Source organism: Budorcas taxicolor, chromosome 24, assembly GCF_023091745.1.
Source record: "Budorcas taxicolor isolate Tak-1 chromosome 24, Takin1.1, whole genome shotgun sequence".
Taxonomy (NCBI): Eukaryota; Metazoa; Chordata; class Mammalia; order Artiodactyla; family Bovidae; genus Budorcas; species Budorcas taxicolor.
The window spans coordinates 32,785,838-32,803,932 of record NC_068933.1 but is presented as its reverse complement, the minus strand read 5'-3'; the positions used below and the strand labels follow the sequence as shown (position 1 = coordinate 32,803,932).

General features: G+C 56.8%; 1 protein-coding gene across 6 annotated transcripts in view; it reads left to right on the top strand.

Annotated features, from left to right (window-relative positions):
- The window catches only part of FGFR1 (fibroblast growth factor receptor 1), a 50,128-nt gene extending 33,067 nt beyond the window's left edge, over nucleotides 1–17,061 (top strand). For 2 of the 6 annotated variants that reach the window (XM_052661524.1, XM_052661525.1), the window contains exons 3-18: nucleotides 1,875–2,141; nucleotides 3,490–3,579; nucleotides 3,828–4,000; nucleotides 5,708–5,831; nucleotides 6,798–6,988; nucleotides 9,561–9,705; nucleotides 11,612–11,815; nucleotides 12,631–12,775; nucleotides 12,972–13,093; nucleotides 13,612–13,722; nucleotides 14,214–14,404; nucleotides 14,963–15,085; nucleotides 15,237–15,307; nucleotides 15,513–15,650; nucleotides 15,813–15,918; nucleotides 16,107–17,061. In XM_052661524.1, the coding sequence (XP_052517484.1) occupies nucleotides 1,875–2,141; nucleotides 3,490–3,579; nucleotides 3,828–4,000; nucleotides 5,708–5,831; nucleotides 6,798–6,988; nucleotides 9,561–9,705; nucleotides 11,612–11,815; nucleotides 12,631–12,775; nucleotides 12,972–13,093; nucleotides 13,612–13,722; nucleotides 14,214–14,404; nucleotides 14,963–15,085; nucleotides 15,237–15,307; nucleotides 15,513–15,650; nucleotides 15,813–15,918; nucleotides 16,107–16,283 (2,378 nt within the window). In that variant the 3' untranslated portion in view covers nucleotides 16,284–17,061. Of the gene's footprint in view, nucleotides 1–1,874; nucleotides 2,142–3,489; nucleotides 3,580–3,827; nucleotides 4,001–5,707; nucleotides 5,832–6,797; nucleotides 6,989–9,560; nucleotides 9,706–11,611; nucleotides 11,816–12,629; nucleotides 12,776–12,971; nucleotides 13,094–13,611; nucleotides 13,723–14,213; nucleotides 14,405–14,962; nucleotides 15,086–15,236; nucleotides 15,308–15,512; nucleotides 15,651–15,812; nucleotides 15,919–16,106 lie in introns of all 6 variants that reach the window. The other 4 variants (XM_052661528.1, XM_052661527.1, XM_052661526.1 and 1 more) reach the window with 4 other exon arrangements.
- Nucleotides 17,062–18,095: the final 1,034 nt, after the last annotated feature.

Genomic DNA, 18,095 nt, shown 5'->3' with positions numbered 1-18,095 from the left:
AAGCTTATTTTTAATCAATGTGTGGTCTGCTCACCTTTGTGGTGTGCCTCTTGACCTGATTCACAAAAATAAGTGAGTGCGGGCCTAGTGGTTTGTTTCCAAACCCTTTTAAACCAGCACCTCCTTTTTGATGACTCAGTATTTACTACCTAGGATTTAAGACAGAGCCCTTGGGTCGAGGGGCACCCGGCCTGCAGCCATGGCCTCTGAGCCTTGTCCGAGGCCCCCCGCCAAAAAGCTGCTGTTAGTCCCTGGTGCCCAGGACACATTTCATCAGTGAGGTTTCTCGCAGAAACCTGCTGGGGACTTCAGAAAGAGTGGGTTAAAATGAGATGGTGAGGGAGAAGCGGAGTTTGGAAGGGAAGACGACAGAGAGACAGTGCATCATTGTCAGATTATTCAGCAAGCCTTTGTTGGCAGCTCTTGTGGGCCAGGGCCCTCCTGGGTGATGGGGTTTAAAGGTAAATTTGACATGTTCCCACTCTGGCAACCTTATCAAGAAAGGGGCCTTTCCTCCAGGGTGACAAGTGTGAGGGGAGGGCCCCTGACCCAGACTGGGGTCAGAAAGGCCTCTGGGGCAGTTTCCAGCCAGGCTGAGAACCAGAGGGTGGGTGGAGAGCCAGGCAGAGATGCCAGGGTGGCGGGGCCAGGTAGCTTTCAGAGCCTCCGAATCCGGTACCTGCAGGGGGGCTGCCAGCAAGCCTCTGACGCTGAACCGGGGGTAAGAAAGAAAGAAGGCTGCAGGAGGCAGTAGACACCAGACAGGTAGGTGGTGGATGTGAGCTCCCTCAGGTGTGCTGTTCTGGTGGAGGCCGGGCAGAGGGCAGAAGATGCCAGGGGCAGGCGTGCAAGTGCTGAGAGCGACGGGGAGATGTGTTTCTCCACGTTAGTGTGGACGGGGTGTGCTTGGGAGAAGACGGATATGCCTGAGGCTGGCCTTGTCCTGTGTCCGGCCTCAGGCCTTCCTGTTGGTGCGAGTTCAGCGCTGATGGTCGAGAGGGGTGGGTGTGTGGACCCCCAGACTCAGGGTGGGGTGGGGGAACAGTGAGGGGGAGTGGATGTGTGTGCCTGTGTGTCAGAGGAGGGCAGCGGACAGGACGTTGGGGGCTTGAGAGGGGGAGCCCTGCAGTGGGGCGAGGAGAAAGGAGCTTTGTGTGGAGCGGCTTTTGCTGCCAGGGCAAGTGTGGGTTTTGTGGCAGCTGCCGGCCTCCGTTCCTAATATAGTCAAAAGCTCCGAATCCTCTGGCCCAACACCTGTTAGCCAGAGGCTCCCCTGAGCTGACCTCTCCTCGGGCCGTCTCTCCCGCCTATACACCCTGTGCATTGGACTCCTTGCGGGGCTCAGAGCCCCCCCAGTACTGATCACTTGAATCTAGAACCCCGCCCATGACACACTGCCGCCCACATGGGGGGCTGCTGCATTTTGGTGGGGGCTTGTTCCTGGGGAGAGGGGTGAGGCTGTCCCACCCGAAAGCGAACAGTGTGTTCCCCTGGGAAGTGGCTGCTCTTGGTAAAGAGCTGCATGTGTGGGGAGGGGATGCTCTTAGACACACAGGGGTCCCGGGGAGGGCCAGAGCTGCCCCCCTCACCAAAAGATGGAGGGAAACCCACTCTGAACTGCTTAATGCTGCTGCAGCTGCTTCCTAACTTCGCCTCTGTCTTCCTTTGCCCTCTGGAGGAGTGGGGTGGATAGGAAGCATTGGGGGTGCCCAAGGAGCCAGCTGTCCCCCCGACTGACCCGCCACCCCAGCTCCATACCCCGCCCCCCGGGGATGCTGCAGCTCTGTGCGGCCAGCATAATGCCTTTGTCTTTCCCCATCCCTCCTGCCCCCTTGCTCCCTCTGCCCTCCTCCTGGTCCCTGCGGCGGTTGCAGCCCAGCCCTGGGGAGCCCCCGTGGAAGTGGAGTCCCTCCTGGTCCACCCCGGTGACCTGCTGCAGCTCCGCTGTCGGCTGCGGGATGATGTTCAGAGCATCAACTGGCTGCGGGACGGGGTGCAGCTGGCAGACAGCAACCGCACGCGCATCACCGGGGAGGAGGTGGAGGTTCGGGGCTCCGTGCCTGCTGACTCAGGCCTCTACGCCTGCGTGACCAGCAGCCCCTCCGGCAGTGACACCACCTACTTCTCTGTCAACGTCTCAGGTGGGTAGCCAAGTCCACCCTCTGCCTCTCCCCACCCCTGCCTCCCTCTCTGCTGGTCTCAGGGGGAGGCCGGCCTCTTCCTCTGCCGTCATCCGCGCCCTCCCCTCTGCTGCAGAAGCTGCCACCCACTAACATTGCCCCCGCCCGCTGCGCGGCTTAGCTCTCAGGGGGTGACTTGGGGTGCTGGCCTCGGGTTGGAGAGCGGAGGACTGCCTGGACCCACCTCGGGGGTGCTCGCTGATACCCCGGGGGGGGGGGGGCAGTGAGACATGGTGGTTTCTCCAGCACAGCCTGCCCAGGTCATCGGGGTGCCCCAGGGCTCAGGCTGCTTCCAAACTCTTGTTCCCTGGCCGATTGGACTTGGTGCTGGGCTTAGTCATCAGCACCCCCAGATTCATGGTGAGATCCCTGTGGGATAGTGGATGACCCAGTTGCACCGCCGTAGTCATGGCTTGATGGGAGACACGTGTTCTCTAGCTTCCAGACCTGTGTTACGGCAGCCAGGGAACCCTAGAGCTCTGTGATTTGGGGGACCTGCCACTTGTAGGATGTGACTTTTACAAAACCTTAGGACTGAACCGAGTAGAGCTGGAATTCTCTTTGCACCACTTGTGCATCTCAGGCTGCGAGCCTGGCCTCTCCCCCACCTGCCAAACATCCTCTAGAACACCCCCTCCCCAGCAAAGGGACGTGCCTCCTTCACTTCCCTCCAGATGCCCCCAAAACACTAGAAAGGACTGAGGAAAGATCTGTCACGAACCCTGATGGGTGACCACACGCTCAAAGGGGTGGATACTTGTTGGGGGCAGGCATTGGCAGCTGCCCACTGTGTCGCGGGTTCCTGTCCACTGTGGTTGAGAAGCGCAGTTCCCTGACCTCAGCAGACATGTGCTAGAAACGTTGCAACTCCAGAGAGTTCAGCCCAGGGCTTCGGAAGTGGCTTCTCGATCTGTGCCTCGATCTGTCTGGGTTTCCAAAGGAGGGTTTGGATGCCCTGGCTGCTGGTTCTGAGATGCGGCTTGAGCCTCTGAGTGCAGGGTGGAGTTAGGTTAAAGAGAACCCCACCTGTCCGTGATGGAGCTGCCCTGGGCAAAGGCTTCGGGGAAGGGAAGAGCAGTGTGTTGGGGTCGGCAGAGGAGGGGGACAGGCACAGGGCATGCAGTTCTTACATAAACCGTGTCTGTCCCGCAGAGGGACGGACACGGAGGGAGGCTCTGTGGGGAGTGGTCGCCGTGGTCGCCTGTTACTGGACTGGCCCTCGTGCTCCCGGGGTGGCTGTGGACTGGATGCAAGCCGCGGCCTCTTTTCCTGGGGGAGGGACCTCAGTGCTCCCTCCCTCTTGCCCTAGATGCGCTCCCCTCGTCGGAGGACGACGATGACGACGACGACTCCTCTTCTGAGGAGAAGGAAACAGATAACACCAAACCAAACCGTATGCGTGAGACACTGTTTCCTTCCTTTCTGGCCTCCAGGCCCGGGGGTTGGGTTGGAATGGAAAAGGGGAAGCTTGGGCAAACGACTGGAGAAGGGAGGGGTAGCTGGGCACATGGGGTCACGACGCTTGGCCCGGGGGACCTCCCCTCCGGGGTCCAGACCAGCGAGGGCATCGTTCACAGGTGGCGACCAGGTGGGTGGGGCCTCCCCGAGCCTGACCAGGCCCTGTCTGTCTCTGCTCTCCCTGGGCAGCTGTGGCTCCGTACTGGACGTCACCAGAAAAGATGGAAAAGAAACTGCACGCGGTGCCAGCTGCCAAGACAGTGAAGTTCAAATGCCCTTCCAGTGGGACCCCGAACCCCACGCTGCGCTGGCTGAAAAACGGCAAAGAATTCAAGCCTGACCACAGGATCGGAGGCTACAAGGTACCTGGGTTTTTATGAAAGCTGGAGTAAGGCGGGCAGGAGACGCTGCTTAGAAAATCCTTACTTATATGCCTTTAATTGTTTTAAATAAAATTTTCAAATACTAAAAAAGCAAATAAACTTAAATCTTTTTAGTCTTTTTTTTTCCTACGTATGTGATTTTTACATGGTCAATCACATTGTCTATCTAATTTCTTGCCAGTTGTTAACATTATGAGTCTTTTGCCATGTATTTGAAAGATAATTTTTCATGCCTTTATAATATCCCAGTATTAACTGTCCCATAATTTAATGAACTATTTTGTGACACTAGTTATTTACCAGTTTTGCACTGCTGTAAATAATGTTATGGTGAATATCTTTGTAGTTAAGTCTATGTCAGTATTTTAAAATATTTCTCTTTAGGGACAGATTGCTGGAAGTTACTAGAGCAAAGTATAAGCATTTTTAAGCTCTTGATGCATGTTACCCAATTCCTTTTTTTTTTCCCTAATAAGTTAGGTAATTTTATTCATTTGTTCACTTATTCATTTTTTACACCAACATTTCTTGGATGCATGTCTTTCCAGAAAATGTATTAGGCAGTAGAGTTCAAAGTGCAATGGGAAGACATAAAATTTTACTGTGACATTTGCTCTAATGGAAGATGATGTAATGAGTAGGGGTGTGATTTTTTTTTTTCATTTTATTTTATTGTGGTAAAGTTACTTTCTTAAAAGGGAAAATGAATTTGCCCTCCCATAGCAGAGTATGAGAATGATAAACTGGCTATACTTTTGCCAACAAATTTGACAGGTGAGAGTAATCATATTGTTCTCTGTGGGCTATTTTGCTTAGGAACAAACTTAGAATTTTCATGTGTTCCTAAGTGGTTTCCATTTCTTGTTGTGGAAATGTTCAAGTCCTTTGCCCGTTTATAATTCTAGGAAGAACGTCTTCATCTAACCCTCCTTTAAACCCTGTGATCATTCTCACCATCCCTGTTTCTCTCCCATCTCACCTAGCTGCTCTTTTCTCATTAATCTTGCATAAGAAAAGTAGAGGAGGGGCTTCCCTGGCGGTCCAGTGCCTAAGACTCCTTGCTTCCAAAGCAGGGGGCCTGGCTCTGTCCCTGATCAGGGAACGTGATCCCACATGCCACAACCAAGACCCGGCATAACCAAAATACATAGATATTAAAAAGGAGAAGCAGAGGAAATCAGAAAAACAAACTGTACATAAAGTAACTCAGCCGGCACTTGCTGTGTGCAGCACCCTGTGCTCTGGGTCTTATGAGGCAGCGTCCTGCCCAACAGAGTCCATCTAATGGGAGCACTGCACCAGTGAGGCCCAGAGGGATGAGAGGACAGGACGTGGACTGTGAAACGTCTCGTCAAGGGTGGACACGGCTGGACTCTTAGCGGGACACTGCTCTGGCACAAGAGCAGTGTGGACAGGGGTGCAGTGTTGGGAAAGCTCCCAGTGTATCTGGGAGGGCTCCAAAGGCACGTTTGTCCAGATTGCAGATGGCCTTGGCCATGGCGGGCAGACTTTCCGAGTCCTCACACCCCTCTGCCTGATGCCTTCTTGCAGAGTGTGAGTGGGCTGGGATGATGGTCCCTAGCTCCCTGTGCAGCCGGGCTGTGTGCTCTGATTGGAGGGTGCGTGGCTTCTGCCCACCTTTCCCTCCACACCCGCAATGGGGCCCTTTGGCATGTTTCCCCTCAGGTCCGTTATGCCACCTGGAGCATCATTATGGACTCCGTGGTGCCTTCAGATAAGGGCAACTACACCTGCATCGTGGAGAACGAATACGGCAGCATCAACCATACCTACCAGCTCGATGTCGTGGGTAAGAGGGTGGCTACAGGAGGAGTTTGGTGGAAGGAGCAGGGATACGGAGAACTCAGCCTGGGAGCCAGGTTCACTTAGGGGTGGAGTCAGGATGCTGTGGCATTTATTAGGTCCGTCACCTTCCTTTTTCACACCTCCCTTTTCTTATCTGTCAGTAGAGTTGGGAGGATCAGTGGTACCACAGGTTCATTGTAAAGGGAAAGGTGCTGTTGAGTCTCTCTTACAGGAGTTGACTGGCATAGTAGTGGTTAATCTAGCTTAATAGTAGCTACCATTCCACAGATGCGAGTGGTCTGCCGGGTACAGTAAATACACCACAGGCAATTCTTCTAGCACCCTGCAAGGCAGGTGCTGTTGTTCCCATTGTACAGAGGAACACACTGAGGCTCAGAGAGGTCAGTCCACACAGACTCCAGGCACTGCATGAGACACTAGGAAGATTGCCGTGCCTCTTGGTGCTGTGGTGCAGCCTCTGCCTTCCAGAGGCTCTGAATCTCATTCTCTGGTGACCTTAAGGTAAAGAGTTTCACAGCCAGGGTTCTGCCTTGGCTTTAAGGATATGGTATGCAGAGAAGCTTCTGGGGAATTCCCTGGAGGGTCAGTGGTTAGGACTCAGTATTTTCCCTGCCATGGCTCGGTTCAGTCCCTTGTTGGGGAACTAAGATCCTACGAGCCATGCAGTGCAGCAAAAAAAATAATAATAATACAAGCTTGTGATCTAGGAGGTCCGGGGTAGGATCTGAGGGTCAGTGTTTCTAACAGGCTGGTGAAGCTGGTGCTGCAGTACCCAGACCACACTTTGAACAGCAAGAGTCTGAGTGGTTGTGGGTTTAGTTACAGGCAGGTAGGCTGGGCTTGGTCCGGGAATGCGTCTCTGTGCTGGTCCTTAGGATACTGTCAGCATTCCAGCCAGGAGCAGCCACGGCAGGGCCTGACGACCCTCTCCCATCCCGTGCCCCCCCAGAGCGGTCCCCTCACCGGCCCATCCTGCAGGCGGGCTTGCCGGCCAACAAGACGGTGGCCCTGGGCAGCAATGTGGAGTTCATGTGCAAGGTGTATAGTGACCCGCAGCCCCACATCCAGTGGCTGAAGCACATCGAGGTGAACGGGAGTAAGATTGGGCCGGACAACTTGCCTTATGTCCAGATCTTGAAGGTAATCCTGGCTCCGGTCTCCGTGGGCTGGGCTCGGGGAAGGAGGCCTGTATCTCCTGGGGCCCAGGTGGCTGGGGTCCGGCTCAGTCCCTGCGATCGGGCCCCGGTCCTTCTGCTGGGTCCAGGCTCCATCTTACGTGGGCCCCTGGCCACTTTCCAAAGGACCAGTGGCAGGTCATGGGTGAAGGCTCGTAGGACGCTGAGGGCTGGGGGTGAGCACTGCTGGCTTCTAAAGAGCTTGGACGGTGACCGTACCCAGGCTTTCGGGTCAGCTTCTCTGAGAAGGCATTGGCACTCTGCTCTCCCACTGCCCACCACCACAGCCTTCCCAGCAAGCGTCTCCTAGTCTCTGCCCTGCTTCCTGAGTCACATCCTTTCTGGCACGTGGGCTGATGCCAGGCACGGTTTAGCTTAGGTAGGGCTGGAAAAGCTGAGGCCATGGGTCAGTCCTCAGCGGTTTCAGGAGTAATGGCACTTTCTTTTTTTCCTCCCACTCCCAGACTTCGAATGTCCCTGAATGCTCCATTAATCCAGGGAAGCTAATTGCCTAATTCTCCAGTGGATCTTGCAACAGGAAGTAACCAGAAGCTGGGAACCTGCTTTCCCTCCTGGTCCCAGCCTTAGACCTCCTCCTCCCTGGCTTGGCTGTTCCAAAGATTTCCCAGCCAGCCACCACGCGCCTCACCTTGGGCACTGAAACTGCCGTGTAGGAAGTGGGCCCGGGGCCTTGGACCTTGGCTGCTGTCTCCATTGGCAATCTCTGCCCTCTTCCTGGAGGAGGGGGTTTAACACAAATGAAACATTTGCTTGGGGCAATGATTTTTTTCATTCAGTTTGTTTTTCAGTCACATGGATTTTTAAAGTCCACTTTTTTATCCTGCTAATGAGGGAAAGAGGATAAGTGTCACCTCAGCCTCTTGCCTTAGCTCCTGGGCCCACCTTAACACCGCACGGGAGCAAATACGGCCACATCTCTGTGTTGGCCCAACTGACGGCATGTCGTTGGTCTGTTCCAGCATTCGGGGATAAATAGCTCGGATGCGGAGGTCCTGACCCTGTTCAATGTGACAGAGGCCCAGAGCGGGGAGTATGTGTGTAAGGTTTCCAATTATATTGGTGAAGCTAACCAGTCTGCGTGGCTCACAGTCACCAGACCTGTGGCAAAAGGTAACGGGGAGCTGGAGGGGCCCCTGTGCTGGGGGTTGATGGAGGCCCCGAGCTGCCAGGGCAGCTGTGGGGAGGCCAGCGCCCCACTCTCCCTGTGAGCCTGCTGTTTCTAGTGCCCGGAGCCATGGAAAAATACCCGGCCTGGGCGGCTGGATTGGTTCGGTTCTGTGTTGGTGTCACCCCTCTGTGCCTTGTGTGTGTTCTTGGCTGCGTGTGGGGTGCGTCCTGGGTGATCCTGGAGACTGAGGGTCCGAGTGATGGAGAGGAGAGAGGACCAGCGTCTATAGCGATATGTGTGTGGGGGGGGGTGTGTGGGGGGAATGTGGGTGTGTGTGTGTGTGTGTGTGTATGGGATGGGGGGTATGTGTGTGGGAGGGTATTTGTGTGGGTGTGAGTGTGGGGGGTGAGAGTGTGTGTGTGGGGTGTGTGTGTGTGTGACTGGGGAGGTGTGGGGGTGTGGGGGGGCTGTGTCTGTGTGTTGGCTGTGTGTGGGTGTGGGGTGTGGGGGGTATTTATGTGGGGGTGAGTGGGGGGGGTGAGAGTGTGTGGGGTGTGTGTGTTACTGTGGGGAGTTGTGTTTGGGGGTATGTGTGTGGTGGGGGTATATGTGTGTGTGGGGTATTTGTGTGAGTGTGGGGGGTGAGAGTGTGAGGGAGTGAGAATGTGTGTGGGGGCAGTGTCGGTGTGTGTGTGTGTGTGTGGGATGTGGGGGGTGAGAGTGTGTGTGTGTAACTGTGGGGAGGTGTGTTTGGGGGTATGTGTGTGGTGGGGTTATGTGTTTGGGGGGGTATTTGTGTGGGAGTGTGGGGGGGGTGAGAGTGAGGGAGTGAGAATGTGTGTGGGGGCTGTGTCTGTGTGTGTGGGGTGTGTGAGTGTGTGGGATGTGGGGGGGTATGTGTGTGGGTGAGTGTGTGTGTGGGGTGAGTGTATGTGTGTGTGACTGTGGTGTGTGTCTGAGGGTGTAGGATGGGGGTGTTTGTGTGGGTGTGAGGGTGTGTGTGTGGGGGTGAGTGTGGGTATGAGTGTCTGTGAGGCTGCAGCCAGCCCCCTCCGTCCCTCCTGTGTGTCCCCTCCGGAAACCAAACAGCCCCCGCGCCGGCCCATTTCTCCATGCGCTCGCGCCGCATGCGGGGCTGGGCCGGGGCTGCTGCGCCTGGTGACGGGTGTAACCAGCCATCCGTGTCGCGCCGTCAGGTCTGCCAAGTTCCTCCTCAGGCTCTCACCCTCTTCCTCTAACAGGTTTCTCGCTGCCTGGTGATTTTTGTCTGTCCGTTGTTGCAAAGGAGACGCTGGGGAACCTTTCTTCCTCTGGTTATTTTTTTCTTCCCCCTTTCCTCCTCCTCGTTCCCTCTCTGAGAGGTCTCCGGTCCCGGGCTTGTCCATGTGGCTTCCGTTGTCTCTTCTAGACGGCCGGAGTTAACACCACCGACAAAGAGATGGAGGTGCTGCACTTAAGGAATGTCTCCTTTGAGGACGCGGGGGAGTATACATGCTTGGCGGGTAACTCTATCGGACTCTCCCATCACTCTGCATGGCTGACCGTTCTGGAAGGTATACACTGTCCTCCTCCTCTCGATGTCCTGCCCTCGCCAGGGCCACGGGGGGAGCATGCATCGCAGGGTCGGGGGAGACACAGAGCCGGGCTCCATACGCAGCACGCGGCTCCAGCAAGTCATCCAGCCTGTCATCTGGCCTCATGGATCGAACCTTCTCAGCTCACCCCGGAGCCTTCCTCCTGGTGCAGGATCTCAGATTGCTCTCACTTGTGGGCCTGCCTCCGTCTCTCCCCCGGGTCGGAGCGATACATGCATGGGATCTGGATCTAACCTGCAGCCGGGCTCTCCTCCAGGGCAGGCTCCTTCCCTCCTCGCGTCCAGCAGTCTTCCTTTATCGCCAGCCCCCGGAAGTCTCCGAGAGGCTCCCCCTGTAACTGAATATAGGTGCTCTGAAGGGAGGGGCTTGCCGCTCGGAAGCACCAATGCTCTCCACCTTCCCCCTTGCTGATCTCAGTGGGCGAGGTTCCTCCAGACCCGGACAGAGGACTTGAGCTGCTTTGAGCGAGTCCTTTCCCAGGCAGCGCAGGGGGCTCAATGGTGCCCGTTTATCCTCTTTGGCTCCCAGTGCAGCTCCTCTCCAGAGGGGGCCGTGGAGGTAGGGCCAGGAAGGCAGGAGCCTGCAGCCTGGGCAGGGTGGTGGGCTGGCGGCCTCGGGGCTGGAGCTGGGTGCGGCGCTGCTCATCCTGGGACTCTGGTCTCTTTGCTCGTCCCTCTCGTCCTCTGATAACGCACGCCCACTGGAGGCGCGTAAGCGTTTTCTGCTTTTTTCCTCATCACTGTCTTTGTCCTGTGTTGTGCCTCCCGGTGGATGGTCTCTGTTTCTCCACGCTGGGGAAAGAGAAAAACAGAAACGCTTCTCCGTTATCAGCTCTGCCGTCCCTTGTTGCACCTTGGGGAGTTCTCTTTGGGCTGGTTTGGGGTCATGCCTGGGGCCTCCTGCGGGAGGTCCTCGGGGTGCTGGCCCCTGTGGCCAGGGGGGGTCTTTAATAGGGGAGGGGTGGGGGAAGGGATGTCCTGCTGGATGGGACCCTCCCCACCTCCGTGCGAGAGGGAAAGAGGCTTGAGTTGCCTGGGCTTCAGTGAGGGTGGGAGGCGGGAGAGTCTGAATGGAGAAATGAATAAAACCCTCTCCCTGACTTTGCTCAGTGTGAGGAGTTAGACCTGTGAGTAGAAGTCTTAAGAGATGTTTCCATGTTTATCTGTAATAATCCAGACATTTGCAAGCGAAGTTCTGTCTGCAGTTTGGCTAGGTGTAGACGTTTTCATGTCTGACCTGATAGAGATGACATAGGCAAAGCTGAGCAATGAAGTCGGGACATATGCTGGTTTTCTTCTTTCCTCCCTGCATCATTGTCTTTGCGTTATGAGTGCCACTGGATGCCAGGCGCTGTGGCCTGCAGACATGGATGAGGTGCCACCTGGGCCCTCAGGGTACCCCTGGGCCATCAGTAATGGAAGACCGATGGATCGTTCGCTGTTCCATGATAGGTGTTGACCCAGTGCTCGGGCATTGTGGAGGAGGGCCGTGTGTCCATGGGAACACTGAGTGGCATCTAGCGTGCATGAGTGCTCAGCTGTCTCTTGCAGGGCACCAAGTACCCATCCAGTCCAGCAGTCCCTGAGCCAGCAGGGCTCCTGAGTTCATGGGCATGGGCTTCGGCTAGCAAGATACAGTCCATCCCTCTGGGGATTCAAGTCAGGGTCAGGGAGCCTCACAGATCCCAGGATGTCTGCTGTGTGCTGTGTCAGGACCCCAATCCCATCTAGGACCTAGCTCAGTTTGTCTCTAACCCAAAGACTCCCAGAGTTTAGGAGATGGATGTTGAGTTTCTTAGGGAGCCGGGACCCTAGTGGACCAGCCCTGCCCTGAGCCCACTAACGTCCTGTTCACGCTGACTCAGCCCTGGAAGAGAGACCGGCGGTGATGACCTCGCCGCTGTACCTGGAGATCATCATCTACTGCACGGGGGCCTTCCTCATCTCCTGCATGGTGGGCTCTGTCATCATCTACAAGATGAAGAGCGGCACGAAGAAGAGCGACTTCCACAGCCAGATGGCCGTGCACAAGCTGGCCAAGAGCATCCCTCTGCGCAGACAGGTAACAGAAAGTAGACGGGGGGTTCGCACGCTCTGCCTCACCCTGTGCGTCCTCCCTGCACCCCAGGGGGGTCTGCGGGACCCACCGCAGGGTCCCTACTTCAGACTTTGGTGTCCGGCTTCCAGGTGGCAGCAGGAGAGTGTCCTAAGTGCTTGGGGTCAGGCTCCAAGTTCTTCTGGCTGATGAATCCTGTGAGCCCATCTTACCTCAACCACAGCGCCCTGCTCAGCCAGCCTGGGGACTGGGAGATGGTCCTCACTGGGCTGAATGCCCAGCTGATATTATGAATCTGAGCTTCCCCTGAGGGCCCATTAGGGATGCAAAGGTACAGAGGAGAGGAGCTGAGCTGGGTCCCAGGATGCCATCTCACTCCTGTGCGCCCACCTCCCATCCTAGGAGATGGAACAGAGGGTGAAGGTGCGTGAAATGAGAAAAGGAGGCAGGCTTCGCTCTGAGCCATGCTAATTCTGGAAGGGGCTTCGGGAGTCAGGAACCCCTCATCCACAGCAGGGTTTTCACATAAGAATGAGGACAGGAAGAGAGTTGCTCTTGCAGTGACAAGTTACAGAATGTCAGGCTGTCACACTCATGTGAAAGGTGAGTAATCCAAAACCCAGAAAGGCAAGTTGGTGGCAAACGTAAGTCAGTGTTAGAACCTCGGTCTTCCGACCTCCTGTGGCCTTTCTGCCTGTGTTGGGGAGGGAGCACCGGATGCCAGGTCCACACCTCTAACTTTAGCAACAAGGCCTGAGCGGGGAGGGGAGGGACCTGCCGCTGCTCCCCTGTCCCTTCTGGAAGGGTGACCCCACGCCTCCCTGCAGGTGTCAGCTGACTCCAGCGCGTCCATGAACTCCGGGGTCTTGCTGGTTCGGCCCTCGCGTCTCTCCTCCAGCGGCACGCCTATGCTGGCCGGGGTATCTGAATACGAGCTTCCTGAAGACCCTCGCTGGGAGCTGCCTCGGGACAGGTAACCGCCCCCTGCCCCCCCAGCTCGTTATTCTAACGGGGGCAGTGGTGTGGGCTCAGACCTTCAGGGGAGCATCCAGAAGTGACTGCCACTGTCTGCTCTTAGTCAAAGGAACTGGAGGCGGAGGGGGGGTGGGGGTTCCTGTCAGGTTTGAACATTACCACCCTAGCTTATCCCACCCTTTGTTTCCCTGAAGACTGGTTTTAGGCAAGCCACTAGGAGAGGGCTGCTTTGGGCAGGTGGTCTTGGCGGAGGCCATCGGGCTGGACAAGGACAAACCCAACCGTGTGACCAAAGTGGCCGTGAAGATGCTAAAGTGTACGTGGTGCCTGTGTCCCTGCAGAAACGACCCCCTTCCCTTTCCAAGCAAACTCGGCCTCAGGCTATTACCTGCACCTGCTCCACAGCCTGCTTAGGTTGTCCTGGAGTTGGGGGGGCATTGCACACCCCGCCATCTCACCATGACCTCACTTTGTTCCTTGGCGTCTATCATCAGTTGGTGACCCCAGATCCTTTTTTTTTGGCAACACTGGCAGCTCTCATAAGAGGGAAGGGGAGATAAATTTGGATGTGAAAAGGAGAGAGGAGGGACTTCTGGCAGTCAAGCAGTTAAGTCTCTGCACTTGCTCTGCAGAGGAGATCCCACAGGCCCTGTGGTGCCGCCAAAAAAAAAAAAAAAAAAAGCCAAGGAGCGGGGGCGCATAAAGAGAGAAGCAAGTCCCAGAGGAAAGGGACCCGTGGGTGTTCACCTCATCCCCCTCCCTTAGTTTTTGTCCCGTCGGCCTGCCTTCCGACACAAGTGCTTCTCCATCCCTTTCTCTGCTTTGTCCACGCAGCGGATGCAACAGAGAAAGACCTGTCGGACCTGATCTCTGAGATGGAGATGATGAAGATGATTGGGAAACACAAGAACATCATCAACCTGCTGGGGGCCTGCACACAGGACGGTGGGCGCCTCGCCTGTGGGATTCCACCCATTGCGGGGAAGGGCTCAGGCAGGCACTCAGGCTGCTGCCATCTGTCTGTCAGGGAGAAGATGCCTAGCTGGGACGTCAGGGATCGGGCATCTCTCAGCCACAATGAGGGAAGCGGGTTGGGGGGAGAGACCGGTTTAGCTATAGTCAGAATGTGTTTCTTGGGGTCTGGCCCGATGCCCATGGGGGTTCATCTGCAAGTCCAGGCACCTGGATCCATGCACACCGTGTGGCCAGAACAGGTGACTTGCTGTGGTTGAGGTCAGGGCTCTGGCCCCAGCTTTGCTTGGGAATGTCCTGGACTAGGCTGAGAAGAATGACTGCCCTTGCTTTCTTTGGGGAGTGAGATGAATTTCTGGGCTTGGGGAACACGCTCGCGATGTGCCTTGGGGTTTCTCCGGGCGAGGCTCAGCACGTGCACCTGCCCAGCAGCCCTGACAGCCTCTCCACGCCCGTGTCCCCAGGTCCCCTGTACGTCATCGTGGAGTACGCCTCCAAGGGCAACCTCCGGGAGTACCTGCAGGCCCGGAGGCCGCCAGGGCTGGAGTACTGCTACAACCCCAGCCACCACCCCGAGGAGCAGCTCTCCTCCAAGGACCTGGTGTCCTGTGCCTACCAGGTGGCCCGAGGCATGGAGTATCTTGCCTCCAAGAAGGTGTGGCTCCTGACGGCTCCCCTGGGTAGCGTGGGACCCCGGGGGGTGGCGGGGACATCAGAGCCAGGAGACCTATGTGGCCTTGAGGCCTTGGGATTGGGCTGGACCAGTGTGAAGTTAGAATGATGATGCCTCAGCTGTAACCGGTTACAGGGAGGAGATGCGGTCCTGTGAGAGTTAGGTGCAGCTTGGGGTGCTGGGTAAATGCTGCTTTGTTTGAGCCCAGCCCTGTATGGATGTGCTTGGCCGGGGAGACAGGGCGTCCCCATGAGAGCTCATGCACACTGGACAGAGAGGGGTTCAGCTCACTGCCTGCAGGTTGAAAGCCAAGCACCGGGAGGGAAACATACCTTGAGGGTTTGCTGAAGTGATTGGGTGGCCCAGAGCTGGGGGTGTTTGGATGTCTGGCTTTGACCTACAGGAAACTGGCCAGTTCAGGGGGCCGAGGGGCGGGGCAGGCAAGGGCCGGTGAGGGAACTGGGCCCACCGGTGGCTGCTGACCCTCCCCTGCGCTCCACCTCCACCCCCCCAATCCCTCTGGTCCTGCGGGCCCAACAGTGCATCCACCGGGACCTGGCCGCCAGGAACGTCCTGGTGACGGAGGACAACGTGATGAAGATCGCGGACTTCGGTCTTGCTCGAGACATCCACCACATCGACTACTATAAAAAGACAACCAATGTAAGTGTGGGCGCCGCCCTTCCTCTGCCCCAGGACTCAGCCGCTGGGCTGCCCTCACCCCGACTGGCTGGGTGGGTGGGTAAGCTGGGTCCAGCCCTACCTCCGCCTCTGCCTGCCCCGGGCCACCCCAGTGTCCCCGTGCTGCTTGCAGGGCCGACTGCCCGTCAAGTGGATGGCACCGGAGGCCTTGTTTGACCGGATCTACACCCACCAGAGCGACGTGTGAGTCTGAAATAAGTAGTTGCTGGGGAGAGTTTCCAGGGTGGTACAGCCCCGCATCCTGTTTCAGAAAATGAACTAAACGTTGCCCCTTCACTTTGTTTCCAGAGGTTGACAGGCCATGGTCCCCTGGGGTCGAGGACTTGGGGGGAGAGGTGGTGAGGTCAGTGGGGGGCCCTAGCTCTGCGCCCACAACGCTCATCCACAGGTGGTCTTTTGGGGTGCTCCTTTGGGAAATCTTCACTCTGGGCGGCTCCCCATACCCTGGGGTCCCCGTGGAGGAGCTTTTCAAGCTGCTGAAGGAGGGTCATCGTATGGACAAGCCCAGTAACTGCACCAACGAGCTGTAAGCCTGAGAAAAGATGCCTGGGGTTCTGGGCTGGGCCCTGGGGGCGGGCTGGGCTCGGGCCGTAGAGGGAGGAGTAGGAGGCGCGCAGCCAGCCGCCCGCGGCCCCTCCACCCTGAGCCTGTCCTCTCCCCCCACCCCGACCTCGCCATCCTGCCCCAGCTACATGATGATGAGAGACTGCTGGCACGCAGTCCCCTCTCAGAGACCCACCTTCAAGCAGCTGGTGGAAGACCTGGACCGCATCGTGGCCTTGACCTCCAACCAGGTGAGGCGGCCCTTCCCAGATCCTGTGTGCTGACCGTCCCGAGTTCTCGCGGGACTCATTCCGAGTTCTCGCGGGACTCATTCCGAGTTCTCGCGGGACTCATTCCGAGTTCTCGCGGGACTCATTCCGAGTCATACCGCCGCGGGAAGCAGAGTGCGGGTCCTGCATCTTTTTGTCTCCGCCCTCAGGAGTACCTGGACCTGTCAATGCCCCTGGACCAATACTCCCCCAGCTTTCCCGACACCCGCAGCTCCACCTGCTCCTCTGGGGAGGATTCCGTCTTCTCTCACGAGCCCTTGCCCGAGGAACCCTGCCTGCCCCGACACCCGGCACAGCTGGCCAACGGCGGACTCAAACGGCGCTGACTGGCCCCCATACCCCGCATCCCTCCCCGGACTCCATCCTCAACTGTGGCCCCGCCCCTCCTCCCGCTGGACTCGCTGCCTCCCCTGCGCTCTGCTGGCCGGCCTCCCTGAGGCCCGCACGCCCGAGCTCCCCTCCTCTCCTCACAGCCTGACAGAGGAGCAGGGAGGCCGGTCCTTGCTGACGGCTACTACGTGGCCTGCCAAACGTTGGACCAAGACCCCCTCCCTGCCGCCTGGAGGGTCGGGCAGTGGGGGCCGAGCCGCCCTCGAGCGAGAGCCGACTTAGCTTTCCTGCATTGGTTTTGCCTGCTCTGCGCAGCCCATGTGCCCGTGTTTTGGTGGCAGGTCCTCGGGCTACAGCGGGAGTTGGGTGTAGAGGTGGTCAGCGCTCGGGCCTCCGCAGAAGGCGACCTCTGTTCCAGACGGATAGTGCCAGTGGCTTATTGATTCCGATACTAATTTGCTTTGATGACCAAATATCTGGTACCCGAGGGTGGGGACGCAGAGGCCGGGAGCCGGCGGCGTGGCCCTGGGGCCCAGCCCCAAAGCAGGGGCTCTGTACATAGCTACGAAAAAAACACAAAGTGTATAAATCTGAGTATATATTTACATGTCTTTTTAAAAGGGTCGTTACCAGAGATTTACCCATTGGGTAAGATGCTCCTGGTGGTTGGGAGGCATCAGTTGCTATATATTAAAAAAAAAAAAAAAGAAAATGTTTTTAAAAAGGTCATATATTTTTTGCTACTTTTGCTGTTTTATTTTTTTAAATTATGTTCTAAACCTATTTTCAGTTTAGGTCCCTCAATAAAAATTGCTGCTGCTTCAATTTTATACGGGCTGTGTGACACGGGAGAGGAGGCCAGCTGTGAAGGAGCAAGGCTGCCGGGCTCTGGGGCTGGCTGTCCCAAGGTCTCTTCCCCCATGGGTCCTTCTCCGAGGCCTCAGGACAGCCCTCCTTCCTCTGGCGGGCTTTGGGAAAGAAGGCAGGTAGGGGTCACTGGGCCCAGGGCCAGGCCCCACCGCCCCCTCCACCATACGTTTCCTTGGGGGGAATGTGGAGCCTCTGGGGTCTGAGAGTCAGACAGGGAGCTGAGGGCCCAGCTCCGAAGAGCCAGGAGTGGGGCTGAAGTGATGAAGAGGCAGGTCATGGATGGTTTGACCCTGGGCGGCAGGTACTCAGACCTAGGAGAGTGAGTGGCTGCTGCTCTGTGTGGGTATGGTTCTGCCTGTGCTTCTGTGTCAGGACCTGTTACCTAAGACCAGCTTTACACCCAGGGCCCTGGCTTCAGGTTTCTTGTCTCCCAGGCTATTCTGCCTACCCACCCCCACCCCGCCAATACCATTCTGAATTTGAGTGATCAGACCGCGTGTGCTAGGGCTAGCACTTGGCCTCCTCCAGTTCTTCCCATAGGAACTCTACCCCAGCCCTAAGGAAAAGGAAGACATTCTGTGAAGGTGCATTTTGGCTGCTGGGGAATTTTCTTCCTCTGCCACCTGCTGGTTATCTCTCCCCCCACCAAGTAGGTGCCGGCTTCTTGGAACCTTAGGGCTCAGGCTGTTGGTTCACAGCCTCTGCCCCCAAAGCTTGCCCTTTGCTGGATCCCTTCTAAGTATAAAAGCAAGTCCAGTTTCGTTTGGGAAGAATGGGGTTGCTCCTGAAGTTTCCTTTCTGAGCTGTTTCTTGGCCCCTTCTAGTGTTGGCTCATTATAAAGTTCTGTTTTCTGCTGAGTAGCTCTGTGAATATGCAACTATCAACATACTCTAATATGTGTTCACGTTTAAGGAGGGCATATACTAGTGAAGAACAG